The sequence below is a fragment of the Notolepis coatsorum genome, assembly GCF_963971535.1.
Source record: "Notolepis coatsorum genome assembly, chromosome: 11".
Taxonomy (NCBI): Eukaryota; Metazoa; Chordata; class Actinopteri; order Aulopiformes; family Paralepididae; genus Notolepis; species Notolepis coatsorum.
In genome coordinates this window covers 76138639-76158506 of record NC_140175.1, presented here as the reverse complement: position 1 = coordinate 76158506, position 19868 = coordinate 76138639, and the positions used below count along the sequence as shown (strand labels likewise).

The 19868-nt window shown below is 43.3% G+C and overlaps 1 protein-coding gene across 1 annotated transcript in view; it reads right to left on the bottom strand.

Moving 5' to 3' along the window:
• nnt (nicotinamide nucleotide transhydrogenase) overlaps window positions 1-19549 on the bottom strand; it is a gene marked incomplete at its 3' end in the record, with an annotated part of 159565 nt that extends 140016 nt beyond the window's left edge. Inside the window, exons 1-3 of the mRNA XM_084324965.1 lie at window positions 19483-19549; window positions 16646-16862; window positions 1114-1343 (exon numbers count right to left, since the gene is read on the bottom strand). Coding sequence (XP_084181091.1) covers window positions 1114-1343; window positions 16646-16802 — 387 coding nt within the window. The 5' untranslated portion in view covers window positions 16803-16862; window positions 19483-19549. The remainder of the gene's footprint in view (window positions 1-1113; window positions 1344-16645; window positions 16863-19482) is intronic.
• Between the last annotated feature and the right edge of the window lie 319 nt (window positions 19550-19868).

Below are 19868 nucleotides of genomic sequence, written 5' to 3'. Positions count from 1 at the left end.
GAGAGGCTGTTTTCCTGGCACCATCCCGCCAGGACCTTGACCTCTTCCAGGTAGGCCCTCTCGTCGTTGGCAGAGATCAGGCCCACCACCACTGTGTCGTCAGCAAATTTGACGATTGTATTGCTACTCCGCTGAGCCACACAGTCGTGTGTGTACAGGGAGTAGAGGAGGGGACTCAGAACACAGCCCTGGGGGGCCCCTATGTTGAGGGTGATGGATGAGGAGGTGCAGTTGCCTGCTCTCACCACCTGGGGTCTGCCAGTCAGGAAGTCCAAGACCCACTGGCAGAGGTCATAGCCCAAGCCCAGGTCCCTGAGCTTGGCTATGAGTATGGAGGGGACTATGGTATTGAATGCCGAGCTGTAGTCGATGAATAGCATTCTCACATAGTTCCCCTGCCTCTTGTCCAGGTGTGATGCTGCTGTGTGCAGCACATGGGATATGGCGTAAAAAATACTCGCATTTGGCGAGTAAAGTGGCCTAATTTCCTCCCCATCCCTGTCTGTACAAACCCTGTCTGTATAATCCATGTCTGTATAATCCATGTCTGTATAATCCCTGTCTGTATAATCCATTTCTGTATAATCCCTGTCTGTATAATCCCTGTCTGTATAATCCCTGTCTGTATAATCCATGTCTGTATAATCCATGTCTGTATAATCCCTGTCTGTATAATCCCTGTCTGTATAATCCATGTCTGTATAATCCATGTCTGTATAATCCCTGTCTGTATAATCCCTGTCTGTATAATCCATGTCTGTATAATCCATGTCTGTATAATCCATGTCTGTATAATCCCTGTCTGTATAATCCCTGTCTGTACAGGCCCTGAAATAATTTTTGCTGAAACCCTACTGTTTAAAGTTGAAGGGGGAATTCGTCCTCTGCATTTGACCAATTCTAACTATTTAGGAGCTGTAAACATCTGTCAATCTCTTTCTTTCTTTTTTCAGCATCTTTCTGTCCTGGTTCTGGGTTTATCATTTATCCATTCACCCCCACGGATGATGGTTCATCTATTTACATTCCACTCCTCCCTCTTTAATGGTTCCTCTGGTCTAGGGGCACTGCTCTCCCAACCATCATTTAGCTTCCACCCCTCCTTCTCCTCACCTTGACCAGCACATCGGATGCCAGGACGTCTTTGGCGTCTTTGATCGTCGCTCCGGCCTGGGTGTAAAGTTCATCGGTGAACTTGGAAGAGTCTCCGGCACCGGACTCCACCGCGACATTGAACCCTTGCTTGATCAGGGCCTGGACCCCGGCCGGCGACAGGGCCACGCGGCGCTCGTTCAGGAAGATCTCCTTGGGAACGCCGACGGTGATTTGTTTGTAGGGAACACCTGGCGAATAAACAGAGGACGACACAGGAAGATGTCAAGAAGACAATTGATCCATCTATGCCAGTTTGCGTGTGGCCTGTATGTATTTGTTAGTTTATACAATATACAGTTATTGCGACCCACCACAATATGAGACAAATACACAAATAGATGTCCAAGGTAATTTAGTTAAATTAAGTGTAAACGTCCTACCACCAAATACCCTACCCTCATAACACCACAAATACCCTACCCCCCTAACACCACAAATATCCTACCCTCCTAAAGCTCCTACCACTACAAATATCCCACCCTACTAAACGTCCTAACACTACAAATATCCCACCCTCCTAAACCTCCTACCACCAGAAATATGCTACCCTCCTAAACCTCCTACCTAACAACCTAAGTAGGTAGGTGCATTCAATTGAACTACACCAGTAAACCATTTAGATTATTTATATTCAGTTACTCTCCTCCTTATCACACACCTGGTAAGGTTTATGAATGGAAAATCACAGAGGAGTGATAAGCAATCACTGCAGTCAGTGATAGCCTAATTGGACACTTCTACTAATTAGACCTTTGAGACTTACTTAACTAGTATTGTGCAATATGTGCAATAAACATTATGCCCTCTATGACATTATACACTTGCACTTTCTCCCATCTGCTACAATCTTAACTGCATGTGTAGTTGACTACACTATGTGATAGAGAGAAGAGGGGGAAAAGAAAAAGAAGACCAGGCTGAATAAAGGTGGGCACCTCCTTCAAATTCTGAAATGAGAAAACCTTCAGTATTGCCACAATAAATGGTCTTACAAATGAATAAATTGTGAATGAATGCCCTATCGTTACTGTAGGCCAAGTCAATGGCAGTTCCATTTATATGAATTGTATTGACCATAACCTTTTTGACACGTCAATAGAAGTTTGTGACTTTCTCAGTTCATGGTACTTTTCTCAGCTACAGTATCTGACTGGGCCAAGGGTCTGAGAACTAACGTCTGGAGAACTAACATCTGGAGAACTAACGTCTGGAGAACTAACATCTGGAGAACTAACATCTGGAGAACTAATGTCTGGAGAACTAACATCTGGATAACTAACAGCTGGAGAACTAACGTCTGGAGAACTAACATCTGGAGAACTAACAGCTGGAGAACTAACATCTGGAGAACTAACGTCTGGAGAACTAACATCTGGAGAACTAACCTCTGGAGAACTAACGGCTGGAGAACTAACGGCTGGAGAACTAACATCTGGAGAACTAACATCTGGAGAACTAACAGCTGGAGAACTAACAGCTGGAGAACTAACGGCTGGAGAACTAACAGCTGGAGAACTAACATCTGGAGAACTAACAGCTGGAGAACTAACAGCTGGAGAACTAACGGCTGGAGAACTAACAGCTGGAGAACTAACATCTGGAGAACTAACGGCTGGAGAACTAACATCTGGAGAACTAACAGCTGGAGAACTAACGTCTGGAGAACTAACAGCTGGAGAACTAACGGCTGGAGAACTAACATCTGGAGAACTAACGGCTGGAGAACTAACATCTGGAGAACTAACATCTGGAGAACTAACGGCTGGAGAACTAACAGCTGGATAACTAACATCTGGAGAACTAACATCTGGAGAACTAACGGCTGGAGAACTAACATCTCGAGAACTAACGGCTGGAGAACTAACGTCTGGAGAACTAACGTCTGGAGAACTAACATCTGGAGAACTAACGTCTGGAGAACTAACATCTGGAGAACTAACATCTGGAGAACTAACGTCTGGAGAACTAACATCTGGAGAACTAACATCTGGAGAACTAACGTCTGGAGAACTAACATCTGGAGAACTAACAGCTGGAGAACTAACATCTGAAGAACTAACATCTGGAGAACTAACGTCTGGAGAACTAACATCTGGAGAACTAACCTCTGGAGAACTAACGGCTGGAGAACTAACGGCTGGAGAACTAACAGCTGGAGAACTAACAGCTGGAGAACTAACAGCTGGAGAACTAACAGCTGGAGAACTAACGGCTGGAGAACTAACATCTGGAGAATTAACATCTGGAGAACTAACATCTGGAGAACTAACAGCTGGAGAACTAACGGCTGGAGAACTAACATCTGGAGAACTAACAGCTGGAGAACTAACGGCTGGAGAACTAACATCTGGAGAACTAACGGCTGGAGAACTAACATCTGGAGAACTAACAGCTGGAGAACTAACATCTGGAGAACTAACAGCTGGAGAACTAACGGCTGGAGAACTAACGGCTGGAGAACTAACATCTGGAGAACTAACGGCTGGAGAACTAACATCTTGAGAACTAACATCTGGAGAACTAACATCTGGAGAACTAACCTCTGGAGAACTAACATCTGGAGAACTAACATCTGGAGAACTAACAGCTGGAGAACTAACATCTGGAGAACTAACAGCTGGAGAACTAACGGCTGGAGAACTAACAGCTGGAGAACTAACATCTGGAGAACTAACATCTGGAGAACTAACATCTGGAGAACTAACGGCTGGAGAACTAACATCTGGAGAACTAACAGCTGGAGAACTAACATCTGGAGAACTAACATCTTGAGAACTAACGTCTTGAGAACTAACAGCTGGATAACTAACAGCTGGATAACTAACAGCTGGTGAACTAACATCTGGAGAACTAACATCTGGAGAACTAACATCTGGAGAACTAACAGCTGGAGAACTAACAGCTGGAGAACTAACAGCTGGAGAACTAACGTCTTGAGAACTAACAGCTGGAGAACTAACAGCTGGAGAACTAACAGCTGGAGAACTAACAGCTGGAGAACTGTTAGAACTTCTGAGTGCTGCACACTCTGGTGCACCTTGCACACGGACTCACACATCACTCATTCATTCACTAGCACCTTAGATCTTATTTGTATACACATCAATAGGCCTGCCACGATAACACATTTTGCTGGGCGATTAATTGCCCCCGAAAATATCGCGATAAGCGATATTATTGCGACCGGTTAGAGAATTTTTTTGAGAAATTTATTTCCCAAAACTTTTATTTTGAAGCCCACCGCTCCGTCTTTTCCGGTTTAAGACTTTTATTTTGAAGCCCACCGACCGGACCGGAAGTATTGTTGTGATTATCCTAGCCGACAACTTGTCTCGTCCGGTTGTGTTTTTTAGTTTTAACGTTAGCTACTAACGTTAGATGCAGCTACTACAGGCAATCAACGATGAGGAGGAAGCGTCAAAGCAGTATATAATAGAATAGCTGTGGTGCGTAGGCACTGCAGCACGACTCGAAAACGACCCGTTATAATAAATTAATTCATGTTTAACTTGTCCCCGTCTCCAGTGCTTTGACTAGCCCCACCCGTTCATTGTAAACAATGATGCATGTAATTGTATTAACGTTATTCTGTGTTATTCTAACGTTACACTACAAATAACGCTACTTGGTTAAAAGGAGCAACACTAGTTAAGCTATATGTGGCGTTGCTACTGCCCCACGGAGCTCCCGTGCTGTGCTCTGTAGTAACGCCAGCGGCCAACCCACACGGAGAGAGACTGCAAGGGGCACTGGTTCCGCCTCATTAAAACAAACGCGCAAATAGCAATTAATCGCGCCCGTCAAAATCATTGCATTCATTTTAATTATCGCGGCAATTAATCGATTTATTGCTTATCGCGGCAGGCCTACACATCAATATATTTATTGATAATCTGTGTAATCTGTTTACTTACTGTAGATTAACACATTCCCTGCCACGCTTCTATCCATCAATGTAGGCTCACTGCCACCATTCTAAGCCTATGGAGATGTTCACCTTCTTTGCAGGGCTATAACCTTTTAAATTGTATTGCTAAATTGACATTACTATGGCCCATTCAACATCGACACGCTGTACAACGGGATTGGCGGTGGATGTGTTAAGACTAAGTATGAAGTATTGCACATTGTACAGAGTAGACCTAGTTAGCTATATATATATACAGTATATCTGCACATGGATCTCACCTGGCATTGAGTTATTATTATTGATAGAATCTCACATGTCCGGCTGACCAGAACCTCACTTTTAATTTTTTCTATTCATATTTAACCTGTTCTTTACCTTCTATACTGATGTTTTTTTATTCTCACATATTCGTATTGTCATCTCTATTACCCTGCCTGTACCTCCACTACCCCTCCCCATCCCCTGTGCTGCTATGACCCCTGGCTTTCCCCAAGGGGATTAATAAAGGAACATCTTATCTTATCTTATCCTTGCTCCTTCTAGGGCATTTTGAGGAGGAACAAACTATGGGAGGGGTGGAAAGAAACACTGTTTACTATAAATATATCCACTGACCTTCCAAGCTGACTGACTACTGTAGGTCACTGTGTACTCTAACAATAACAACCCTACCGTACAAGGACTAAGGCTTTTCCTTAACAATATTTCCTTCACTAAACGTCACCACAAGGCATTATATGTTTCATATAGATGGATAAAGCGATACTGACAAACAGGAATAGGCATTTGGGTAATTTGGACTGCAGAAAGGACAAACAGATGATAGTATTGCGATATTGTGATATATTGCGATGTATTACCTTTTTTCAATTGCAAATTATGTCCCCAATGGAAAACTTTGTCAACATCTGCAATAAAAAATATATATCCCACTACAATAACTTGAGGCTGTCTCGAATTTATCCTAATGTAACTGACTCATGTAATAGGTGCAAACAATCTCCTGCCGACCATACCCACATGTTCTGGTCCTGCCTCAGCCTCCGAAATCTTCTAAACCATTGGCACAGCATACAATACCACTGTCACCCCTGATCAGCTCAGGGCCTTGTTCGGTGTCCCTCTGCAACCTCTTACCTCTAAAATAGCACATTGTGTTCTTGCCTTCACCACCTTACTGGCCAGGCGACTCGTTCTCTTTAAGTGGAAACATACTCAACCTCCATCTCACAATAGGTAGTTGCTATTGTCTATTAATCTTGAAAAGCTCAGATTCTCCATCAAGGGCTCCATGAATTCTTGAAGACTTGGAGACCCCTTCTAAACCATATAGAATCTCTGACATCCTTGCCTGGTTGTGACGACTGAGCCCCCCCCCCCCCCCCCCCCCCCCCCAACATCTGTGTTTAAAATAATAAGATAACGTTTCCAGCAAAAGTGATTGTAAGCTAAAAATAAAAACACACTGTATACATTTGTTCCCCCACCCCTACTTAATATAGGCTATATTATCTCTCTAGGTTATTTTCTCTCTCTAGGCTTATGAAGTGGGCACTCATACCCATCATACATGATAGACATGAGTTCAAGAAGGCCAGTTATTATTTCTATGTGAAGAGTATGGTTTGGACCCAGAGAAAGAGACACTCAAAAGACTGTGGAAAGGATGCCAGAAGACAGAGTGACAAAGAGAGACAAAAGACAAAACACATATAATTAGGGACATGACCGTCCCAACCATATAAGTCAATACTGAGTAGCCTATCTGCCAATACAGTGCACAGGTCCGATATTTGTATTTTCATAGATAATACAGCTGCATTGTGCACAGTTTAAGTACTTTAAAGTTAGTAAAAACCAATCCAATATAGGTATGCTTGAACATTTAAAAGCTCTGCATAAAATGTTTTTTTTTTTTTTTTTTAAACTGCATCATAACTTTAAATGTCCTTTAATGTCAAGGATCGGGATTTGAACAGGCCTAATATAGCCAATACTGATCAATACTTTCCGATTCTGTTCGGGACTACTCTAATCAGAATGAGACAAAAGGTTTGTCCACGTTTGTGTGAAGGAAGTAACAGTTGTGATCAGAGGATCAAGAAAAGAGTGCAGGGTTTGAGACAGGTCAATAATCACACACATGCTAGTGACCAGCAGGCCACATGTGTTCGCTCACGTGGAAGGTTCCACTAAAGCTCTGTCCCGTAGTCTCCGGGGCCTATAGATAAACACAGGGAACTATGAGAAGCTGTCCTTCCTTTCCACCCCGCTGCCTTCACAATAAAAACAAGTTGCAATATACTGAGGATGTCAGCATTTTCTCTTCCTGTTGAAATTACCCATTCCACTGCAGGATTTCCTAAGGCTGTGCTCAACTGTCTTAGGCAGCTAATAGTCATAGGATATGTCAATTCATTAATTAGGCATTCTCGTAAGCAAATCATATTTGAGTTTTTCACATGAAATAATGTAGAAGTACTTCCTTTTTTTTCGATTAACATTTGTTGTATAATTCAGAAGTAGGGCTGGGCGATATAACGATAACGATAAATATCGCGATATATTTGAATAATCGATATCGAATATCAAAATTAAAAAGAAATCGAAAAATCGTTTTTTATTTTTTTTTGTGACCTGCAACAGGGCAGTTTTAAAACCAGAGACAGTGGACAGACTTGTCTTTCTTGCCTGCAACTTAAAGTAATGGCTTTGCTTGTCCAAATGACAATACTGACCAAATTGAGATTTATTTTTCTCTTGTCCATTTATTTTGTTTGCTTTCTAATTTAAAATACAGTTTGAAACCGTCTGTACACAGTAGGCTATGTGTGCTAGCAGAACTAGACTCCAGTCACGAGTCACGGTGCACATGTGCGGTGGTTTGTCCACCAAAAAAGCGCCAAAAGATCGAAAATAAACTAGCAGAGCCAGAACTGTTCAACTCCCCTGGAGCCACAGCCAGCAGAGAAGCCGGTTTACTTTCGCTTTTTAAACCAGCTGCAGCCTGAGAACTGGAGTGTGAGGGGATGTAACACTAAAGATGGCGGCAACGACAAAGAATTGCTGCAAAATAAACATACATCTGTTGTTTAAAAAAAAAATTAAAATAAAAATGTATACTTATAACAATTTCGATAATTATCGATATCGAGAAATATGATAACATTATCATATCGTTATCGCGATATGATTTTTTTCCATATCGCCCAGCCCTATTCAGAAGTACTTCTTAAAATCTGATGTTTCCCAGAAATGTGCAAATTCTTCAGGAAATTGGCCTAATTCACTCAACGTGGAAAAAAAAGCATGTACAACCTGACTAACAAATTCTTGATTGGGGTGACAGTGGCTCAGGAGGTAGAGCAGTCGTCTGGCAATCCAGAGGTTCCCGGTTTGATTCCCGCTCCTCCCGGGCAGCGTGTCGATGTGTCCTTGAGCAAGACACTTAACCCCTAATTGCTCCCGATGAGCAGGTTGGCACCTTGCATGGCTGCCTCCGCCATCGGTGTGTGAGTGAATGTGTGAATTAATGGGTAAAATGTGAGTAACAAATTGTAAAGCGCTTTGGATAAAAGCGCTATATAAAAAAGCAGCCATTTACCATTTGATTGATTGTCCTAGCGGTCAAGATACATCGATGAATTTGTCCCTCCCAGCTTGCCACTGTGCATGTTGTCCCTCCCAGCTTGCCACTGTGCATATTGTACGTCCCAGCTTGCACTGTGAATATTGTAGGTCCTAGCTTGCCAATGTGTACGGCCCAGCTTTCCACTGTGCATATTGTACGTCCCAGTTTTCCACAGTGCATATTGTCTGTCGGATCATACCTTGTAGTTTACGTCGTCAGGGCTCATTGAGTAAACAAAATCTGACTTGCTTGCAGATTAAATAGCCTAGTGCAGGTTAATGATGAATAAGACAAGTGTCTCAATCAGCAAGCTGAGCTGATGAGCCTAACAAGATTAAGATAGAACTCTTGATCCAATCACTGAGCAAATAACAAGAGACATAGGAGACTAGACTAGAAGTTACCAAGACCAGACCCATAGTACTGCGCCAACATGGTATCATTGCTGCTTAGCCTAAATTGACCAGCAAGCCTATTCGAGGCGGACTAAATGCAGGCAGGCTAGTGCATTGGTCCTGCAGCATTGTATCCTGCTGTTCCGTCTGTACAGCATAAATATACATTTCATAATCCTAGTCCTACATAGAAACATCAGCATATAGGTTAAAAATCATTGTTAATACTAGTCGTGAGTGACTAAGCCTATATAAAGCCAGCAGATCTGGGTCTGTGGCGTTAAGATCCACAATGTCTCCATGGAAACTAATCTCAGACATATCTTTGTCCACCAGTTGATTATACACACTGGTGTTGATATAGTTAATATTAGGCCTACATAAACATATAATCATGTATGGACTTATGAAGTAGAGAGTATACAAGCTAATAAAGCCATTACTTTCTTCACTTTGATTTCTGACCACACAACAGCACAGCTTTTGGTATTGGTGATGTCCACCGATACCTTGGTTTAGCCAGATATCTGCCCAATAGCCAATATACGACCCTAATCAACATCTGGGTTAAAGGTCGGTGTGAAACGACACAGCCGTGTCCAGCTGATACGGTGCCAGGAATAGACCCAGCCAGCTGCTGCCAAAGCCCTAGAGTCCTAGGAATGCCACGCATGCCGGGTGACCGGCGGCTCTTCGGACAATAAACGTGCATATCAGCGTGCGCGCACACACACGCACAAACACACACGCACAGTGGCTCAGGAGGTAGATCGGTGATAGAGCGGTCGTCTGGTAGTCAGAAGGTTCCCGATTCGATTCCCGCTCCTCTCCCGCGTCGATGTGTCCTTGAGCAAGACACTTAACCCTTAATTGCTCCCGATGTGCAGGTTGGCACCTTGCATGGCAGGGCTGTACGCTAAGCTTTTTCACTAGGGGCACACTTGCCCCTAAATGAGAAATTTAGGGGCAAAACATTTTTTTAGGGGCACATTTTTAAATAACAAATGTACCATTATTTATATCGATTGTTTTTGATTTAAAAAAAAAAAGAAAAAAAATTATTTTATATTATTTTTTTTAATAAAATATATATATTATATAATCATACTTGTAGTTGTATTATCTGCGAGACATCGCCACCACGCAACAAGTCTAAATGCTCGCTATATGCAACCAGCTCCACTGTCTGTGTGTACTCGAGTAGCCTCCAGCTACGGCCAGGATTCCCCGGAGCTGCAGCTGGACCCTATACTGTAGCCTCCAGCTACGGCCAGGATTCCCCGGAGCTGCAGCTGGACCCTATACTGTAGCCTCCAGCTACGGCCAGGATTCTCCTGCGCTGCAGCTGGACCCTATTGACTATATTCAGCGTGCCCTCAGCTCGAATACGCATCGACTCAGTGTTATAAGACATTGATATCAGGAGCTATCTGAACTATTTAGTTTAATGGGACGTTTCGTTTTGAACAGTAAGCTAACGCGAGCTATCATGCACTACTAAACTTGCTGGAGCATTTGTTGATAGCCATCAGTAGCTAGCCGGCTGGCAGGCTCACCGAGGTCCCAGTGTCCCACTAGAGACTAGTGTTTACAACAGCCACGGGTGCGGGAGGGAGGAGGAGCAGCAGACGCCGCAGCTCTCTCCGTGTGTCTGAGTTCAGTTCAGTTCGGCTCACTATAGGAGGTCGAACGCGTCGAAAATATGAAGCAATACTAACTTTACTTTTCTTCATAGCTAAATCAGACAGTCAGCCAGTCTATCAGAGTGAGTGCTCAGTCGATTGTTCCCGCTGATCATACCTGCTGAGTGCTCACTGCTCAGCTCGCGTGAGTGACGTCATCGCGTCATCACACGCCTTGGATAATTTAGGAGTGAAATGCGAATGCAAGGCTTGAAAGCACTACTCGCAAGCCCGCCCCCAGATAATATTTACCAATCGCAACGGCCAATTGAAGGGGCAATTCGCGATCATCTCGTCGCAGTGTACAGCCCTGCATGGTTGTCTCCGCTGTCGGTGTGTGAATGTGTGAGTGAATGGGTGAATGAGGAACAAAATTGTAAAGCGCTTTGGATAAAAGCACTATATAAATGCACCATTTACACACACACACACTACTAGGGATGCCCCAATACCACTATTTCACTGCCGACACCAATTCCTAAACGTTCAGTATTGACCGACACCGTGTAATGCTCCCAGCCATTACTTTTACTGAATAGATTTAGACCATCAAAATTTGTGACATATATATAACCCAGATAACGCATTTTAACCTGGTGTGAGACCCATATCCACTACCGGTATGGATACATCCCCAACAGACAGACAGACACACACACGCCAACACTTCCGCACACAGAGGCTTGTAGCTGGCACCACATGCACACAAAACAGAACATGCATAGGCCTACATGAAGCGCCTGTAACAGGCTGATGCTGGCTCACACTCTCAGTATAACTACTGTGTATACTGTGTGTGACCTTGGGACTGAGAGCACACATAGGCTGAAAAGAACACACAAAAATAACAGAAGAGTTGTGTATGTATGTAGCTAAACTAAAAGGGACAATCTGAGATTAATCTTCTGTCTTGTTTCATTCGGCCTAATGAAAGGCCTATATGGAGGTTAGGCTTGGGCGGTATGACGGTATTACGGTATACCAGGGTATTTCGAAATTCTCAATACCGTGACGTCACAGACTGTGCGTCAAATCACAAATGGGTTTCCTTCTATTACACGGACACGGAGTTGCTTGTAGTGCACAACACGCGCCAGCAGAGGGCAGGGCAGTCTGTCTTTCCCTCTCTCAGTCAGAGCTCAGCAGAGCAGGATGACGCAACGCGCGTGTTCCTTTGGGTCTTTCATCTGCACGACAAATAAAGACTTATTCTTCTATAGAATGCGGTTATGGACCGATGGCCACCGTTTATTAAGATCGAATGGACCATGTGTTCACTTCCAGACATTGGATGATTGAGGAATAGGGAAACGGAGCGTTTTTCTAACGTTTTGAAATGGATTCATCCATGAATGTGGACTCGGGGAGACGTTGTTTGGGTACCGGTAAGTAAGTTATGTTATGGTTAAGCGATTGAAAGATGAACGTACGAGATATGAATGCTGGGGAGTGTATGTTTGGTAAAGCATTCCAGTTCGACTCTGTGTGTGTGCGTATTGGCTTCGCGATTCACTACAGGGGTTTAACGGCTTAAGCTGGGTTTTGATTATCACTTACCGGTAATCAATGCAGAATCAATTTTGTGCGTCTGTATGTGTAGTTGTGTACTACTGTCGTGAGTTTGTGAGTCATATTGCTCTAATTTCAGCCTCTGTTATACGTTATTTGTTCCGTATGACTCGTATGACGGGTCGCTAAGGAATTTAGGTTCGAGGTTGAAGAAAGTGCACTTTTAGGTTGAAAGAACGGCCCTAATGTCAATGTGTTTCAATATAAGCGTTATGTATGGTGATAACGAGCAAACGAGCATATTGTTAACACTTTAACTGCCGAAGGTTAAATTCATGATATACCATCCCTTGCCAGCTCTATTTGTCTATGGAGAAGTTCCCCTTCTTTGCAGGGCTATAACTTTTTAAATTCTATTGCTAGATTGCCATTATTAGGGCCCATTCAATGTCCTATATGTATTGTTCAGGGTGTATGAACGTTAAACTTTTTCATTCACATATTCATACTAAAATATGATCTAAAGTATAAGTATGTTTTCATTTCTTTCTGCAGCTTTCTCCAGAACGTGATTTATAGCCCCAAATGCATTATATTGATGATCAAATACAGTTTGGTAGCGATCGGTGCCAGATGAAAAATTTCAAATGGACGTGCTTCTATAAGTTTCTACGTATCATCTGATGATGACCGGATGGGCGGGGGATCGTTTATAATTCCGTGGGCAACGTTATACCATTCATCTAATGTGGGTCAAATGTTCATCATAGCAGTTAGTGTCGAACGCGGTAATACTACACGCTAAAACTCACCCCAGTCTCCGCGGGCCGTTGGGCGATCAGCGTGGGGTAGACAGTTTTCCATTATGGGATGTCGAAATACCCGGTCCATTTCCACGTTGTATAATAGTATATACGTCCAAATAACTATTATCGAGTGTTTCAAGATGGAGTCGCGGGAGCTATAGAGAGTGGCCGGAAGTAATATGGGTGATCACCACTTCATCCACATGACTTCCTGTTTGGCGCTTCTGCCGATCGGCCACCAGATGGCGCTCTTGAACCGCTAGAGGGTTGAGAGGAGGCCAGCACTGTGTCTCAGGGCTGCGGAGGAAAAATATGATTTCGATCACAGATTTTTGAAATATTGATATTAAAGACGAGTTAGGGCGTCCTCTGCAACTTTAGCATGGCTAGGAAAGACGCCTAAACACGTTTTCGGCACTTAAAGTGTTAACTTAGTAGTGGTTACGTCATTGTTGTTTCCGGCCGGTCCACATCGTTTAAAACAAATAAAGCATGAACATTGTGTGTATTCATCCACAATCTATAGCTCAACATGAAACAATTCGCAATTAATCGTAAAATAATTACGTATAATTTTATTTCAAACAGAATTATCTATATACTTATATTTGTAATTATTAATATTATTTATATACTAATTATTACAATAGCCGATAATACATTTTCCCAATGATAAATCCCTATACAGGTGGACCGTGCGGGAAACTAAAGTGATGTCAGACTACACCACCATATAGTCTGAACTAGGGCTGGGCGATATGGCCTCTAAATGATATCGCGATATTTTTTGGCCATATCGCGATACACGATATATATCGCGATATTTTGACATTTCCTCTAAATCACTTAAAATGCTTGATTTAACCCTTTGATGCATACAGTCACGCCAATATGATGATTATAATAAGTCCCTGCTACATATGTTTGCATTATTAAACCATGAAGATGCTTTAAAAAATAATTTAATGAAAATGTACTAAGAGTAGTCTACTGACACACTAATAAAAAAAATTATTTACATCTAAGACAATTTATATAAAAACTCTTGGGTGCCTAAGACTTTTACACAGTACTGTGTTTTCTATCCACTTTAGCCAAACACACACACACATATATATATGTATATATATACACACCCTACTGTGAGAAAATAATAATCACACACAAAGGTATAATGGCTTATAGCAGACTTAATGATTTTAGAATATTTCAGATAATGAAATTAAATGTTTATATCATCAACTATCCAGTTAGTATTTATACTGTCTGTAACGTTTGGCTACTTTAAATCATTGAATGTAGAGAGAGAGCGAGAGAGAGAGAGAGAGAGAGAGGGGGCGAGAATGAACAAGAGAGCCAGCCCCCCCCCCCCCCCTCGGCGTTTGTTCTAGGTTCGCGTTTTGATCGTCTAAGCTGCCGTAGGTGATGACGTCACACTCGAATGTAAACAGGAAGAGATGGAGATGGAGACACACGGAGATGGAAATTGAATGATATACAGAAACGAATAACCAATAAATATGAAGTTATGTTTAAACTTCTGTTGTCAAGCGTTGTCAATATAACCCACCCCCTTTCCTCACGAATGGAACTAGTCTTGTGGAGTCCGCTTTGACCGTTTTCCAGGGTTATCAGCTATCGCTAGTTAGCTTAGCATAATCCTAATGGATACCTTGGTTAGCAGCTACCGTTAGCTCATTGCTCGTGTCAATTAAATTACATGTTATTAAAGGTCCGCGCTGGTCTGTCTAATGAAATTACAACCGCAACATTATATCACACTGTACAGCCCTGACTACACTAACGTTAGCCTATAGCTCCGCCGTCCCTGCTACACTCGAGACCAATACACTAACGTTAGCCTATAGCTCCGCCGTCCCTGCTACACTCGAGACCAATACACTAACGTTAGCCTATAGCTCCGCCGTCCCTTCTCGAGGAAAGCACTGCGAGTGTCTCTCGGCCGCGGGCGGCGCCATATAAACTAAATACTCGATTTTCGCGATATAGTACAGTACTACATCTCGGGTAGAACAATCCGTGATACATCGAGTATACTCGATATATCGCCCACCCCTAGTCTGAACCAATGTGTTACCATGTTTTAACAATGAATTAGGCATTTTGTGTGTAGGAGAGAAGGTAGCCAGGGTCTTAAGATGATAACGTTCCCAGCAGGATAGGGTTTGCACAAGGTGGGATTGAGAGTTGAAATCTGTTTATTGGCCAACATTGAGCTACTGGAAACCATACTGAAGCCCCATATGAAAGAAAAAGATAAGAGTGATAGCCGTTCAGAAGCCGTATGGGAGGGAACAGGACATTGTTGTTATTTGGGGAGAGCTTTATTAGACGGACCGTCTCTTTAGTTTGACACCCAGAGCAGAAGACCCGGGTAGCTGCCTGAGCACAGAGTTGAAGCAGCAGTGGCTGCCTGTAGCTCCTCGTGTGGTCATGTGCTGCAGAGCAGTGTGCAGGTGTGTTGTTGTCTTTCCTGTTTCTAGACTGAAACCATCTATAAGCAGCAGGTGTGTTGTTGTCTTTCTTGTGTCGAGACTGAAACCATCTTTAAGCAGCAGGTGTGTTGTTGTCTTTCTTGTGTCTAGACTGAAACCATCTTTAAGCAGCAGGTGTGTTGTTGTCTTTCTTGTGTCGAGACTGAAACCATCTTTAAGCAGCAGGTGTGTTGTTGTCTTTCTTGTGTCTAGACTGAAACCATCTTTAAGCAGCAGGTGTGTTGTTGTCTTTCTTGTGTCGAGACTGAAACCATCTTTAAGCAGCAGGTGTGTTGTTGTCTTTCTTGTGTCTAGACTGAAACCATCTTTAAGCAGGTGTGTTGTTGTCTTTCTTGTGTCGAGACTGAAACCATCTTTAAGCAGCAGGTGTGTTGTTGTCTTTCTTGTGTCGAGACTGAAACCATCTTTAAGCAGCAGGTGTGTTGTTGTCTTTCTTGTGTCTAGACTGAAACCATCTTTAAGCAGGTGTGTTGTTGTCTTTCTTGTGTCGAGACTGAAACCATCTTTAAGCAGCAGGTGTGTTGTTGTCTTTCTTGTGTCTAGACGTGCTCAGCTGGTGCTGTGTTCTGGTTCGCTTCTAGGCCAACAGGACAGGACATGAGTAAGTATTTCACTACTTGGCTGCTACTGCTAGTGGGTCCGACAATGTTCAGTATGCATGTATGCATGTAATGCATGTAATAAACGTGTATTTGTGGCAGGCTGCCCACCTTGTTATCAGACAGGCCCACCACAAATAGAATTCACAAACATAAATAACTAGGGTCCAGACCACCAGCTAGTTGCCACCATTTCGTTTGAGAATCCTGGGGAAAGCCCTGGGTCCTTCTGCATGATTGCATGTGTGGGAAAAAGAAATTCAGGATTTGTCAATTAAATCAGTCCTATGACTATTAGTTAACTACATGTAGGAATTGCCATAGAAATAACTAAGTTTGAGCCCTTTTAACCAAAACATGCATCTTGCCGGTCCTAGCCTGCCATCGCCACACATGTCTACCAGAGCCTGGGGGGGGGGCAATGCAGGCGACTCCCTCTCACCTGGACTGGCGCATCGCCCAAGGGCTTGCTGGGTCCTGAAGAAGCGCAGGCAGGGTGTCTTGACGGCGCGGACGCTCTGGAGCTTCACGCGCGACACACCGCTGAAGAGAGGAGCTGAGCAGCAGCTTGCCGTCACCACACGCAGGAGGCTCGCCATGGTGCACACACACACAGCAGGAGGAGGAGGGGGGGCTCAATTAGACAGAGGACACTCCTCCTAGAGGGAGGGAGAAGGAGGGAGGGAGGGAGGGAGGGAGGGAGAGAGAGAGAAAGGACAGAGTGAGTTTACTTTCTTGAACTATCCCAGAATTCACTGCTGTCCATAAACACACCCACACTCCGGGTCAGCTGATCTCAAGGTAACTCACACCTGTCACGGACACTTGTAGCTGCACATACAATACAGTACAGTGGCAGTAAAAGTGACTCTGCAAGTCCATTCTATAGGAATGTGTACTTATGCCCTTGGGGAACACGCATGTCCACACGCACACACATGCACGCACACACAGACACACACACACACACCTACAGGCTCAGACACACCAACACACATTCATGACCTACAAAGAGGTCACCTTTGAGACACTGTCTAGTGTCTACCAGATATAGGCGTAGGCCTAACTAACTCACTCAAGAACCGAGATTCCGGTTTCCCTGACTGACTGACTGTCTGCCCTACAAAGCACATGTCATGACTCATGCTTCATCCCTGACTCAAATCCACTGTCATTACTGTGACTTAGGGCTAGATCCACAAAGAATGGATTGCACGGAGCAACTTGCACCCTTACTTAAAATTCATTATGAATTGAAAATGGGGGACCCTGATGTAAACAAGACGAAAGTCTTTCTCTGGTCTGCATCACCTTAACAATTGTGTTTATTGAGCCATATTGTATTGTACCCATTCTGCAATCTGTTAATACAATTTTCATTCAATCAATCAATCTGCACAGAATTTTAAGTAAGGGTGCAACTTGCTCCGTGCAATCCATTCTTTGTGGATCTAGCCCTTAGTTTCATTCAAGGTCAGACAGTGCAATTCCATAAAATGACTATTTTGAGCTGTGTGTGTGTGTGTGTGTGTGTGTGTGTGTGTGTGTGTGTGTGTGTGTGTGTGTGTGTGTGTGTGTGCGTGCGTGCGTGCGTGCGTGCGTGCGTGTGTGTGAGAACTACAATGTGCCTAGATCAATACTAAACAGCAATACTAAAACGCATGTTTGGTTTGAGGCAGTTTGTGTGAGATAACAGTGGACACAACCCTACTAGAATACACTGGAACAGCCTGGATGCCCCTAACGGGGTTCAAACTAGTATTGATTAGGCAACAGGCCTGCACTGTACACAGACTACTGCTAAGTGTGTGTACCGTATGGCCATAAAACAAATGAGGTCAAATAAATATTGTAATTACAGTCACAATCAATTACAGCGAGTTACTTTTCATGGATGTTGGTGCAGCCATTTTTTTATACTTATCCTAGTTAACGAATCATCTCAGATGGCAGCACAAATGCAAAAAGGTCCTCATGGCGGCTTTTGCCATACAATATGGCACAATGCCACAGCTCATTTTGACCAAGGTTGTCCTTTAATCATCTGTTGTTTGCGACTAATATGGCTGCGATGGAATACTATCAATAGCGACTTTTGGTGGCAATTCAGTAATTTTACTTCGGTTATAAGATACTGTAAAGGCTATACAACTCAGCCTATTGTATGTTACCCTTGTTGGCATAACAATAAGAAGGAGGCAATTGTAGTGCTGTGAAGTCAGAGTAAATGGACTGCGTGAATGAGTTTCCTCATGGGCAGAGAGACAGAGGTCAGAGGACCTAGCAACAAAAATAGGTTGCCTAGTGCCTAGCCCTAGTAGAGACAGAGACAGAGAGAGAGAGAGTAGAGAGAGAGAGAGAGAGAGAGAGAGAGAGAGAGAGAGAGAGAGAGAGAGAGAGAGAGAGAGAGAGAGAGAGAGAGAGAGAGACAGAGTAGAGAGAGAGAGAGAGAGAGAGAGAGACAGAGACAGAGAGAGAGAGTAGAGAGAGAGAGAGAGAGAGAGAGAGAGAGAGAGAGAGAGAGAGAGAGAGAGAGAGAGAGAGAGAGAGAGAGAGAGAGAAAGCAATGTCACCTATATAATAGTTCACACATCTTCAGTGGCGAAAGACCCAAAGTGCTCATGTCTTTGTACTTGTTGTAGCAAACAGCTTATGCAGCCAAAAGATTGAGACGGTAACGTGACCACGTCACCAAACACTGTGATTGGCCCCCACATACAAATTATGTATTCCTATAACTTGGCTAAAGTAAAAACCGGTTACTACAGCGTCACAACTGTGAATAACTGAATTATTATGTTAAAATGCACCATATGCACGTGGCATCTGTAAACGCGTGTCAGTAGAGCATAAAGTCATAATGGCTTGACTCCGGGATGGTAACATTAGATAACAGATTGTGCACATAATACAATGTCTTCCATATGGCATGCGACAGTTATTACAATACGAGGTGCAGAATAACGGTATGTGTTCGGATCCAGCCCAAGCTGTGTGTGTTTGCAGAGGGCGGGCTGCATCATGCAGCTGCAACCCCCAGCCGACCATCACTTTTCTTTTTGTCTTTCATATCGACTGGAAACATCATGTAGGAGAGCTAACCTGCTAGCGGCAGCTTGCAGCCACCCTGCAGGTCAAACTATAAGTCTAATAACGTGTATGAAACTGATATGTCCCTCAAACACACTCTGCATTATGCACCTATAAATGTATTGGCAAATCAATGCATGGTCAGAAGTGACTAAATCAAAGCCTCGTATGGATCATACTAGAACTGACCTTTGTAGACAGTCGGCGTTCTGTGCTGCTGCTGCTGTGTGCAGATTTGCACCACAGGCGAACTCTATTAACCCGGAAGAGGTCGTTATGAATAAGAGACGCCCTCGGATTATTATTGGATCATAATGCGGAACATCGTAGGATGTGGTCGCTTCTCGAGTCGTTTGACTGACAGGGCTTTAAGCGGAATCAAATTCTAAACAGTAATTTTTTTTTTTTTTTTTTTTATGCCATGTTATATAATACCGGTAATTGTTATACTCTCGTTATAACTACTATTATTATACAGTACCAATTTTGTATATTTTAATAAAAGATAGAGAAAACAAGCGAGGGAAAGACAAGATCCATGAATGATGATGATGATTATGATGATGATGATGATG